General features: G+C 41.3%; 1 protein-coding gene across 1 annotated transcript in view; it reads right to left on the bottom strand.

Annotated features, from left to right (window-relative positions):
• Positions 1 to 12,665, bottom strand: part of CFAP47 (cilia and flagella associated protein 47) — a 410,718-nt gene that overhangs the window by 59,551 nt on the left and 338,502 nt on the right. Inside the window, exon 38 of the mRNA XM_087937909.1 lies at positions 4,606 to 4,777. Within this exon, the coding sequence (XP_087794035.1) occupies positions 4,606 to 4,777 (172 nt within the window). The remainder of the gene's footprint in view (positions 1 to 4,605; positions 4,778 to 12,665) is intronic.

Raw genomic sequence — 12,665 nt, 5'->3', positions numbered from 1 at the left:
AACTCCACTGTCAGTTTTAAGACCCCCCCCTAAAAAACGGACTCACACTCTGTGATCACCCCTTGCATTCCCAAATCCAGCCAGTCATGGCTTGTTGGAGCTAGCAGCTGGCTGGGGTGGGGCTGGCAATTACGGAGGAGGTGAGGTCCCACTGTTTCCACAGAGAAAACCCACAATCACACACCTGGTACACTCACGTTTCCACTCCCCTCCCTAGTAAGATTATAAATTTGAAGCGGTACTCACCTGCTTTCAAGCAGCGGTTGAGCAGAAAAGCCCAAGGACTACCCTTATGCCTTCCGGGCTGGGTCTGTGGATGTTTTCCCTGGACAAAGAAGGTCCATGCCGGCTGGGTTTGGATCTGCGGGCCCGGTCCGGTGGCAGGGTTGGCTGGAAAACCTTCATGGTCGCCAATTGTTGAAAGGCTGGAAAATGCCTTTCTTCTGAGGATTCATTTTCCTGCTGGGAGAGCTCTGGTGCAAGGATACAGACAACTGCTTGAAAGCTGGTTCTTTTTATTTTTCAGGAAGGCGAGAGATAGCAAGAAGTCTGCGTTCTTGGGGCTAGCTCGCTTTGTATAATAAACCCCTGATTTTTATACTTTTTTCTCCTTTTGTGTGTGAGTGCTTGTGTTTGTAATTCTTAATGTTTTAAATCCTGTCAGGGGTTGTCTTCATTTCCACCGGAGGGTAAACTCCGTGGGGTGGTTTGATTGGATTATCAGTTTCGTCCTAATGTTTTCTTATATTTGTTTTGTGGCAATCTCCTGTCTGTCTCCTTTGTAATATATTTTGTGTCTTTTGTTTATTTGTTTTGCTGATTTGTTGTTTGTAAGGGATTTCTTTTTCTTGTTACCCTAGCTTTCTTAATTACTTGGCTTTTGTCTAGGGGGCTTCTTTCAATACCTTTTATTAAATCTCTTTTCCTATGCAAGTTTGTTTTATGTCTGGCCTGATGTTCCCTTTGGGCTTTTCCTGCTTGGGTGTCACCACTGTCCTCATGAAGTTCCCTTTCCACACTGGGAAGGTGGTTCATCTCCAAAGCCCCCTGTTTCTCTTGCCCTCCATCTCCCACTTCTCTCAGCCTCAATCCATTTCTCTCCACCTCAATCCATTCCTCTCCATCAGCCTCCTACCACTTCTCTCAGCCTCAATCCATTTCTCTCCACTTCAACCCATTCCTCTCCCTCAGCCTCCTGCTACTTCTTGAGGCCTCAATCTGTTTCTCTCTGCCTCAATCCATTTGTCTTCCTCAGCCTCCCACCATTTCTCGAAGCCTCAATCTGTGTCTCCACCTTAATCTGTTCCTCTCCCTCAGTCTCAATCTGTTTCTTTCCACCTCAATCTGTTCCTCTCTCTCAGCCTACCACTTCTCTCTGCCTCAATCCGTTTCTCTCCCTCAACCTCCTACTACTTCTTGAGGCCTGAGAAGCCTCGAGAACAGCCCTGCATGACCTCCATCTCCATCTTCCTGGGGAGGTCTCCACCTTCTTGGGGAGCAAAGCCTTGGACAATCTGATTTGTCCTGAAGGCCTCAATGAGCTGCAGACTTTCCATGCTCCTCCGCTGGCCCGAGATCCCAATGGGGCCAGCGCCTGGTGGCGGTGGTGCTCCTGAAGGGCAGGCAGATGTCTGCATGCATTGCAGCAGAGCAGCAGTCTCAGGCCATGGGTAGTGTCTCCCCTGAGGGCCACCCAACATCAGCCTTACCTTCATGGGCAGCCGCAGGCTCTGTTGGGATCTGAAGGGCATGGTGCTCAGGCCAGCAGAGGTATGTGGAAGATCTAGAAGGTAAGGCTGGCGGCGGGGGAGGAAGACCCGCTGAGCTCAGCTGAAGAGCCACCTCAGGGGGATACAGCGAGGCTTGCTTGCCTTTTTGACTCTGGCACAGGGGCCTCTGTGGGGCCTCCGGGTGGCTGCCACCCTCTGCCTCGGGTCCTGCATCCAGCTCATGATGTGCTGGATGTGCTGCCTCCAGGCTGGCTTAGCTAGCAGGTGGGTGGGTGGCCCTCAGGGGAGATGCTGCTCCACTGTGGGGCGCATGTGCAGTCCCAGGACATCTGCCTCCCTCCTGGAGCACTCCTGCTGCTGCCACTCTGGAGCTCACCTTCCTCCATCACCTTCCGCCACTGCCCTGGAGCTTGCCTTCTGCCTTTCACCACAGCTGCCACCACTCTGGAGTTTGCCTTTTGCTGCCGCTGCAGCCACTCTGGAGCGCGCTTTCTTTCTTCTGCTACCACCGCTGCTGCTATGGAGCTCACCTTCGGTACAGATCAGTTCATCCAAGCTATGCTTTGCTCCACAGGAAGGGCTCTGTCATGAAGGGCTGTGAGCCCAGACCAGGTGCTTTTTCTTGGACCTCCTCTTGACTCGCAGAGGTCAGCGGGAGGAGGTAGTATGTGGCCAGGAAGGTGCCTGCAGTTCTTGTAGCCAAAGCCGGGATGTCTGTGAACCCGCAAGTATATATGAGGTCTTCTGTCTTGAGCAGAAGGTTGAATTATAAGACTTCCAAGGTATCTTCTTCTAAAGTCTCCAAGACAAGGGAATTTGCTTAAATTGAGTGTGTGTGTGTGAGGGGGGGGGGGAGGAAGGAAGGTAGATATGGATGTGGTTTCTTGGGGATGCATTTTGGAGAAGTATCAAGAGAAATGCCAAAAAGGGCAATCAGTTTGGGATTAAATTCCAAATGAAATTGGATCATCAGGGTAAGGAGACATGAAGAACTTTCAACTGCAGATTTCTAAAAATCTTATTAAAACGAATGTCTAAAGGCAGCTATTTAATTCATTAGTCCAGAGGGAGCAAAAGAGATAGGGTCCCAATGAGGGTTCCCTGCTTAGGCAGGAAAATTGAGGATGTGATGGCCTGGGAAAGGTGTCAGAATAACAGAATAACACTTAGAAGGTATCTTGGGGGGAACCCTATTGCATTTCAGAGAAATGCCTGTCCAGTCTTCTCTTAAAAGCTTCTAGTGATTGAGCATCCAGAACTTCTGGAAACAAGCAGTCCACTGATTGTTCTGTCAGGAAGTTTCTCCTTAGTCTTAGTTTGCTTCTCTCTTTGTTCAGTTTCCATCCATTGCTTCTTGTTTGCCTTCTGGTGCTTTGGAAAATACATTGCCCCTCCCTTCTTTCTGGCAGCCCCTTAAAAGCCTGTTGCCTATCACACTCTTGGGCAAAGCATATGAACCATTTTCTTCTTTCAGTGGTCCATGAAAGTACATTTATAGTATGTAGATAATAAAGTCGAAAAAATGTGAACATTTTTACAGAACTATAGATACATTGAGGCTGGGTGTGACAAGGAATTGCTGGGAGATGATGGGCCAGGTGAGGCACCCCTTGATGTGCGTGACATTGAGCTGGTCATGCCCACCCAGTCACATGACCACCCAGCCACACCCACCAGGCCAGTCATTAGGGCAGAGAACTGGTTGTTAAAAAATTTGAATCCCACCACTGATTGTAGATATTATGTTTAGGCAGGATAGTATATTTTTTCTTACTTTGGAACAGCTGACAGCTACACATTGTATTATTTTTATGTGCTTCTTTATGAAATGAAAAACCAAAACTAATTGGTGCAATCTAATTCATCTTAAACCACAGTACATTTAGATAGTAGTCTGGTAAAGAGAAAACTATTTATAATATGACAACAGTATAGTATCCAATAACTGAGATGTATTTTAAGTTCCAAAAATAATATAACATTCTTTCAAAAGTTCCACATTCCATCAGAAGTGAGATTTCATTCTTAAGGAAACTATAGTCAGAAAAGATAATTCTTCCCTCCTATTCCCATTCTGTACAACCAGAGACTGAACTGGTGTAACTGTTTTTCAGATATACGGTAGTTTAGCTGGATGACAATTGGAGAAATAATGGAAGGGAGAATGAGAGACAAAGCTTTCTAAGTTCATTTTTGTCAAATCTTGCTGAAGCTGGGCTTTAATTCACCTATACAAATTCAAATGCAACCTGAAATATAAACAGTAACTCCTTCTAATTATAGATCAATAAATTCTTTTGAGATCAATGTTCACAGCAAACCCATGATATCCAGTGGAAATTCCAAGAATTGAAATGGCTAAAATTTGTCATTTAAAAAGCAGATACATTTAAATAAATTCCTAATATAGAATCCTATTTTCAGTTTAGAGGACACAAAGCTTTGATTCAAGTGAATTCCATGACTAAAGACAAAGGAGTCTGTTTCTAAACATGACATGCGTTCTGACCTCATGATGCATGTTGTGATAGTTTGTATTTGGATCCTGCATCATATAAAGAGAAAAGTTTGTATAAAACACTGCAACACATGTTGCTTGGGATACCTACAGCTACCAATACAGGGGATAGTTCAGTACATGAAGAAGAATGTTTGGTTTTTAACATGAACACATGAATTACATGAAATTTTCCATAGCTTATTAAATCAGAGTTTACAAGATAGTAGTATTTTGCATGTGGCAGACTCTAAATTACTGAATTAATGGATTAGAATAAACTGTTTAGTTTTTTATCCAAGATAAAAAATAAATAAAGGAAAACTCATGCTACTTACTATTCTAGTAAGTAAATTGTGGATACTATAATAAATATACCTCATTGATTTGTAGGGTGTAAATATTATGTTAAAGATCAAAGTCACAATTCCAGTTTTCAGATCTCGCTCTTTCTTTACCAAGTTTATAGCTATTGCAGATTTCAGATGAGAATTCATTCTTTCAGATTCAAATTGAATTTCATACATAAATTCATCTGTTGTTGAGAATCCTGTAAAATCAAGATAATTATCCATGTAATACAAATGCATTTGGTTTTTTAAACTGCTTAAAATGTTAGAGATTTTAATGACCAAAATAATTAATCAAGAAATACGAGTCAATTCCCCAAAGAATAGCTAAGCACAAACAAATCTTGCATTGCAAACCAACATAGAGGTTGGTTCCAATCACTTATGGATTTCTTCAAATAATTTTTGTAAAAAATGTCAGAACTGAAAAACCCAATACTCATCTAGAAAAGTATTGTATTTATCAAAAAGAGGAAAAGATATTTTTCAAAGTTAATTAATTATTCCTGAATTGGAAAAAATATCATATTTTCAGACAGAGATAATATTTTGTAGGCATATCTTCACATGGAGGTCAATACATTTTACAAATACATGTTTGCAGGATATAGCTTAGTTGAATGCCTGTTTATAGTACTCTCTATAACTATCAAATTAAGCTACAGACTCTCTGTAGGCTGGTTGGTGCTTCAGTATAGGATTAGAAGAAGTGAAGAAGCCCTCAGTAGATACATACAGGGGTGGGATTCTACCGGTTCGGCCCGGTACTATAGAACTGGTTGTTACCATTCCCGGTAATTCGGAGAACCTGTAAATAGGGCCTCTGGTTGGTCCTGCCCATGTCCACCCACTTCTCTGCTCCCTGCCCAGGCAGTCCCTATCACGCATGTGCAACATTGTGCGCACGTGTTACATGCCTGCAGCCTGCCTGCCAGACCAGCCATTGCTACCTGCTTTTCGCTGTGTCTGCTCACAGGTAAGCCTGCGAGTCACACTAGCTCCTCCTGCACTGTCGCCGGGCATCACCCAGCCATCTGCATGCCTTCTTGTAGCTCCTGAGGCCTCAGCCAGCCGTCACCACCCCTTCCTGTAGCTCCTGAGGCCTCGCCCAGCCCTCACTGCCTCTTCCCGTAGTTCCCGAGGCCTCACCCAGCCCTCACCGGCCCTTCCCGTAGCTCCCTAGGCCTTGCCCAGCCTACCTTCCTGCTCCCCCCTATCCCCAGGCTTGGTGAGCTGGCTAAGTCACCATGCAGCACTCTCCCAGCTTTGAGCACCCTGCCACCTGCCTCCACATGCAAAGTACCTCCACATGCAGCGCCGTCGCTTTCCTTTCATTTTATGGCAGCCAGGTCCACAGCCACACCTACATTTGGAGGGCAGGGACCCCCCTCAAAGCCCTGCTGCTCAAAGCCCTGCTGCAGCTGCCTCACCCCGCTTTCTTCCTTTGCCCACCCCAAACTGCTTTCCATTTGCCCCATTCCTTTGCTGCACTCTCCCCCACGTTGCTTGCCTTTCTCTCCCATTGCTCTCCTTCCAGTCCCCTACCCCCACTGCTCCCCTTTTGCCTTTTGCTGCCACCACCAAAGCCACCAAAGCAAACTCTCCGCCACCGTTCTTTTTCCACCCCAAACTTCTTTTCCCACCCCAAACTGCTTTCCATTTTCCCCGTTCCTTTGCTGCACTCCTTTCACCAGCTCACCTTTCTCTCCCATTGCTCTCCTCCTCCCCCTCCCCACAGCTCCTCTTTTGCCTTTTGCTGCTATCTCCGAAGCCACTGAAGCAAACTCCCCGACGACAGCGCAGTTCCGAGACATGCTTGCTGCCTCCACTGCTTGCCTTCCCTGCGCGAGCCTCAATGATAGCCCCTCTCTGTGATATCTTTCTCTCGAGTTTATTTTGCAAAATCCGTAGGCAAAAATAGCAGGATAAATCATCCCTTATGCCCTTGAGGTACTTTAATGAAATACAAGGTATCAAAAAAGTAACAATTACCTACAGTTGCTTTTCAGTCCTGCTATGGATATAAATGCACCAAAGAGGTTTTAGAAAAATAACCAACACAGTACTGCAGAAATCAAAGAACTATTTTGGTCATTAAAAATTGTCTAAATTCAAACTTAGGAAATATGTTTGCTAGATTAGTTCAGCATCATAAAATTGCAAGCTTTTTGATTCTCATCCTTCTCCTTTATTTACTTGTTTATTTGTATTGTAGTTTTTGATTATTGCATCAGCCACAATTGAATCAATGGGAAAGCATCCAGCAGAATTAGTCTAGGTAGAGGGATGATTTGTTATCCTATGAACTAATAATCCAATATTGAGGCATTGATAATTCATGATGATATTTTGTTTGTGTTTTTCTCTGACAAAGTCACTTAGATCTTATTAGCATTTTTCAATATTATTTTTTAAAAAGGGTAACAGTTCAGATATATTTCAGAAAATGGCTATTTATTTCTTATTATTTAAAGAATGCAAGTTGTGTTTTGGAAATTACCAGAGGCATTAACAGAAAGTAATGATAAAAAAATGAAGGCATAAAGTGCCAAAACAAATTTTAAAAACTACTATTTTTATGTAGAAGTGGTAAATCATATTATAGAAGCTAATCAGAGTATGTGATAATTTACAGTAGCACATCATCAATAGTGTTTTAGAACGTTCACTGTTTGGAAATAAGTTTTGTGGTATTGAATATTTATACCCCACTGTTCTACGTTTACGCTGCTAGTGCAAATAAACAATGAATTAATATTAAATCATTTAAAATGTTAAAAAGTGGGACAATAAAAGCAACTAAATAGAATGCAAACTAGGCTAAGCAATCTTTTGAAAACTTGAATGAAGGAATTTTGTGCCAAAAACAATGCTAGACATCAAGTATGCCTTTAGGAAGATGATGAATCTCCAAAATGCTGTCCTAATCAACAGGCCCTTCCTGTAAAATAAACAGTGTTTCATCACTTCTGTCATTTATCTTCATTATACAATGATCTGTTATGAAAAGGTAACAGTGCAAGATTCAGAAAAGGGCAGATAATGAGAAAGGCAAGAAAGTTCTGAAAAAACCCTTCTATTTTTGCTTTATTGATATATTAACGCTTTTAACATCGTCAACTACAATAATTTCTAGATATCCTTTAAAAATAGGGTTTACCGCATCACCACAGCTGCTTATTGAAGGAACAGAACAGAAAATTAGATACCATTAGATACTATACCATATTTAATATATGACAAATATTCTGGAGCCAAGAAGTAAAAACTGGAATGAAAAATGGAGAGAATCATCAAGAACCTTAAATATACCAATTTAATAGCTGGAAGATTATGCTAGAAGGGCAACCCAATACAAAGAAGAGGAGGAAGAGGACAAGAAGGGCGAGGGCATATCTGGAACTGTCCTTTTGGGATGTACTTGCAAGAGGCAGGTTGCAAGCTTGGCACTGATTTTTTTACTGCCTTTCTAGGGGGCACGTGATCTTTCCTTAAATCTGGATGATTTCCTTAGGATATTTTGTGGGGTGAGTGAGACCAGCTGTTGTCTTTAAGTGGTGCAAATGAATCTGAGGATTGCTTCTTTTGGGTGTGCTCTTTCTGGAGAGCTCAAATGACCTCTCTGCTAAAGGGTTTTACCTAATGAGCAAGAGTTGGCTGCTGATAGTTATCACTGCATTTTAACTCTTTTAATTCCTCAAGGAGCTCTTGACACCCTGCCTGACTTGTAACTCTGGCTTGCAGGTATTTTTAATCTAATGACTGGTATTTAGGGCAACTTTTTGCAAGCAAAGAAGCTTTTTGTATTTTTTGTACAGGTAATCCTTGACTTACAACAGTTCATTTATTGACCATTCAAAGTTACAATGACACTGAAAAAAGTGACTTATGACAGTTTTTCACACTTATGATGGTTGCAGCATCCCCACAGTCATGAGAGGCCAGGTGAGGAGAAGCGTCCCTTGATGTGAGTGATGTCGAATTGGCTATGCCCAGCCAGTCACATGACCAGCAAGCCACACCCAGCCAGTCATGTGACCACCAAGCCACTCCCAGCCAGTCACATGACCACCAAGACACACCCACAAATTAAGCCATGGCCACAGAACCGGTTGTTAAGAAATTTGAATCCCACCCCTGGATATATATACATGAAAAAGAGACAATCAACAGTAAACAGCCTAACCAAAGAACCTTATGACCACCCCCACCAACACTGAAAGGGCAAGCCACTAGAATATAATCTGAGAGCAAATCCAACTCCTTACTAGCACTGATGGTGTTACCTAGTTTGGGTAATGAAACATCTGCAGGAAAACAACCAAGAGCAGAGAGCACCAAAGGCAACTGAACTACAAATAATCTCTTTCTTGTCTTACGGAATAAATAAAACAGGCAATATGAAGCAGGGAACAATTTCTTTCCACCTCCTGGGCATAGACCAGAAATAGTTGCCAACCAGGTTTAATATAGCCTATGAATCAGATATTGGTCACTAATCACTTTATATATATAAAGTGATATATATATGTGTGTGTGTGTGTGTGTGTGTTTTCTTAAGTTTTTGCGGGTACTTACATGTATGGCATTCGGCTTTGTTCGGGTATTTTCCCACATCATTGTAGTTGTGCTTTTACAGTTGTAGCAATGTTTCGGCAGAATCTCATCTGCCATCATCAGGCTTCTGTATACAGAATGTATATATATTCTGTATATATATATTGTGTGTGTACATTTATTTCAGTAACTGAAAGTTGGACCAGGACTGCAGTATGGAATAATGCCAAAGATTAAAGTTCATAAACAAAGATTAAATTCTGTATGAGAGCTCTTGGTAAAAGATATTATAACTTATTTATGTCATATATAAAATCATGATCTCCTCTAGCACAAATGCACACTCTATCATTAAGGTATGAATACCATTTCCAGCCTTTGTCAAATTGATCAGTTACTAATTGTGTACTAAAGTAGTGCATTCTATTTTAGGATGCCACTGAAGACTCATAATTATTCCACCTCATAAAATGTCATCGTGCAGAGATTCTAACATAAAAATGAACTTAATAGGAGAGAGGAAGAATGACATTGTCAGGCTACAGAACTTTTTCCCATTCAATTAACAAGCATGAACTTCTGAAAACCAAATGTATCAAAAGGAATGCTTTATTGAGATGAGACAATTCATGTAGGAGTTCAAAGCAGCGTCTGAGGTCCCTCAGGCATACAGGGATAGATAAGGGAGTTTAGAACTCTTCCCCTTATCTCGATGTGTATTTAGTGAAACAAAAGCCAGTATGTTAATTCCTGCCCCTTCTGTAGAAACTATCTTTTTCACAGTTTCCCAGGGCACACCTAATTTCCCCCCATCCCCTTTTAAGAACGAACTTTTCTAGAGATTCCCAGGACACATCTCACTGTGCAATTTTTATGATCTTCTCAACTCCTGGCTGTGCCTCTCAGAGGTGATAGGTTCCGGCCATCTGGGTTTTCTCCCTCCATTGCATAATGTGTAGGTTATACAAATTTGATATAAGATTAAATATATTCAGGTTACATCAAGAAAGGATTTCTTTATCAGTCTCCCTCCCCCCTTTTCTTCCTCCACTGAAGAAATGACAGATACATGGATCTGACATCCTTTCCTCCTTAAAAAACAGATAAAAACAGATAAAACAGATAAAAAACACATCTCTCCCTGACTCCATTACCACAGTAAGAGACTATCATGTTTACCAATCAGATCATGAAATTCGTAGAGGAGGTGGTGTTGCTATCTTCTATAAAAAGTCCTTACATCTAAAAAATATCCAAGTTACCCAGGAGCTTGCTCTTCCTGAGACCATTATCTGTGAACTATCCTTAAATATCACAATTCGATTCTTACTGTGTTACAGAGCACCTGATTATGACATCGAACATGTAAACAAGCTAAATACACTACTAACATGGGCAGCATCCTGCCCATACCCTTTTATCTTTCTTGGTGATTTCAATCTACCTCATATTGACTGGACCCTAAATGCATGTACAACTGAAACCATACACGCAACCTTCTACAATGCTGTTACAAATCTGGGACTGGAACAACTAGTAACCAACAACACTAGACTAAACAACTGCCTTGATCTCATCTTCTGCAATAGTTTGAATTTAATTTATGGAATACAACCTAAAGAACCCTTCTCCAGCAGTGACCACAATATGATTGACTTTTGTCTCAACATACATCCACACAAAAACCACCACAATGACGTAATCCCCAATTATAACTTCAAAAAAGGCAACTATGATCTTATAGACAATGATCTCTCATCCCTTGATTGGCAATCTCTATTCACTGGATGCAATACTGTTGAAGACCATTACAACATATTTTTACTTGAAATCAAAAGAGTCATCAAACTATATGTACCAACAACAACTCCCAAAACAAAACAAAAAAACAGATTACCCATAACAATAAGGAAACTTCAATCCAAAAAGAGATCACTCTGGTGGAAAAACAAATCTGGTCACGTTGCCAATTTCAAAAGCCGATACAAAAATTTATGCCACCAAATAAAGACCGAATGCACCAATTATCACATTAAACAAGAGGAAAACCTTCTAAGCACCAGTTCCACCTGTGCTTTTTACAATTTTGTAAACAACAAACTAAAAGACTCAAGGTCCATCCCACCCCTGATAGGACCTAATGGTAAAGACTGCAACGATGACACCATTAAAGCCAACATCTTTAACACATTTTTCGGCTCAGTATTTGTAAACAGCAATGGATCACACCCAGTATTTCCTAGCTGAACCACAGATAACTACAATGATCTAATACATATCGATTTTACAGAAGACAATGTTGAAAAAGCACTTCACAATCTAAAACCATCTCTATCTATTGGACCAGATGGAATATGTGCCTACTTCTTAAAAAAGCTACTCACTGCCATAGCCAAACCTCTAAGCATAATCTTTGAAAAATCTTTCAGGACCAGTTCCTTGCCTAACCTATGGTCACAAGCCACGGTCATCCCCATCTTCAAAAAGGGAGACCCCAGCCTAGTTGAAAATTACAGACCAATCTCCTTATGCTGCGTCACCTGTAAAGTCATGGAATCAATTATTAACCAATCCATCATTCTCCATTTAGAGTCAAACAACCTACTCTCCAATAAACAATTTGGTTTCAGAAAAAAACTATCCTGTAATCTACAACTCTTACACTGCAAAAACATATGGACGACACAACTCGATCAGGGCAAAGCAATAGACGCAATCTACATAGACTTCTGTAAAGCCTTTGATTCAGTGGTACACGACAAACTACTCCTAAAAATAAAATCCTATGGTATCTCTGGACAACTGCATAACTGGATAGAAGCATTCCTGTCAAACAGACAACAAATGGTCAAAATTGGGAGCATCCTATCAAATTCTGTACCTGTCAATAGTGGTGTCCCCCAAGGCAGTGTTCTAGGACCAACTCTCTTCATACTCTACATAAATGACCTCTGTGATCATATTAAGAGCAACTGTGTTCTTTTCGCTGATGATGAAAGCTGTTCAATACCACAGACAATACTGCTACCCTTCAAAAAGATCTTGACTATGTATCAGAATGGTCAAACAAATGGCAACTTCAAATCTCAACATATAAATGCTCTGTCTTACATATTGGCAAAAAAAATCAGAAAATAAAATACAAGCTGAATAGTCAAGATATTGTTGATGATCCAAGCTCTGTAAAGGACCTTGGAATACTCACCTCTAATGATCTAAGTGCTAGAGCCCACTACAACTACATAGCCAAAAAGGCACTAAGAGTTGTTAACCTAATCCTACGTAGCTTTTTCTCTGGTAATATCACACTACTAACCAGAGCATACAAAACATTTGCTAGACCAATACTTGAATACAGCTCATCAGTCTGGAACCCACATTACGTATCTGATATTAGCACAATTGAGAAAGTCCAGAAATATTTCACAAGAAGAGTTCTCCACTCCTCTACTCGTTGTAGAATACCTTATGCCACCAGACTCAAAATTCTAGACCTAGAAAACCTAGAACTACGCCGCCTTCAGTCCAGTC

Source organism: Pseudonaja textilis, chromosome 7 (genome assembly GCF_049901715.1).
Source record: "Pseudonaja textilis isolate UNSWEBS1 chromosome 7, rPseTex1.2, whole genome shotgun sequence".
Classification (NCBI taxonomy): domain Eukaryota; kingdom Metazoa; phylum Chordata; class Lepidosauria; order Squamata; family Elapidae; genus Pseudonaja; species Pseudonaja textilis.
The sequence above is the reverse complement of the archived record's forward strand: the minus strand, read 5'-3'. Positions and strand labels throughout refer to the sequence as shown.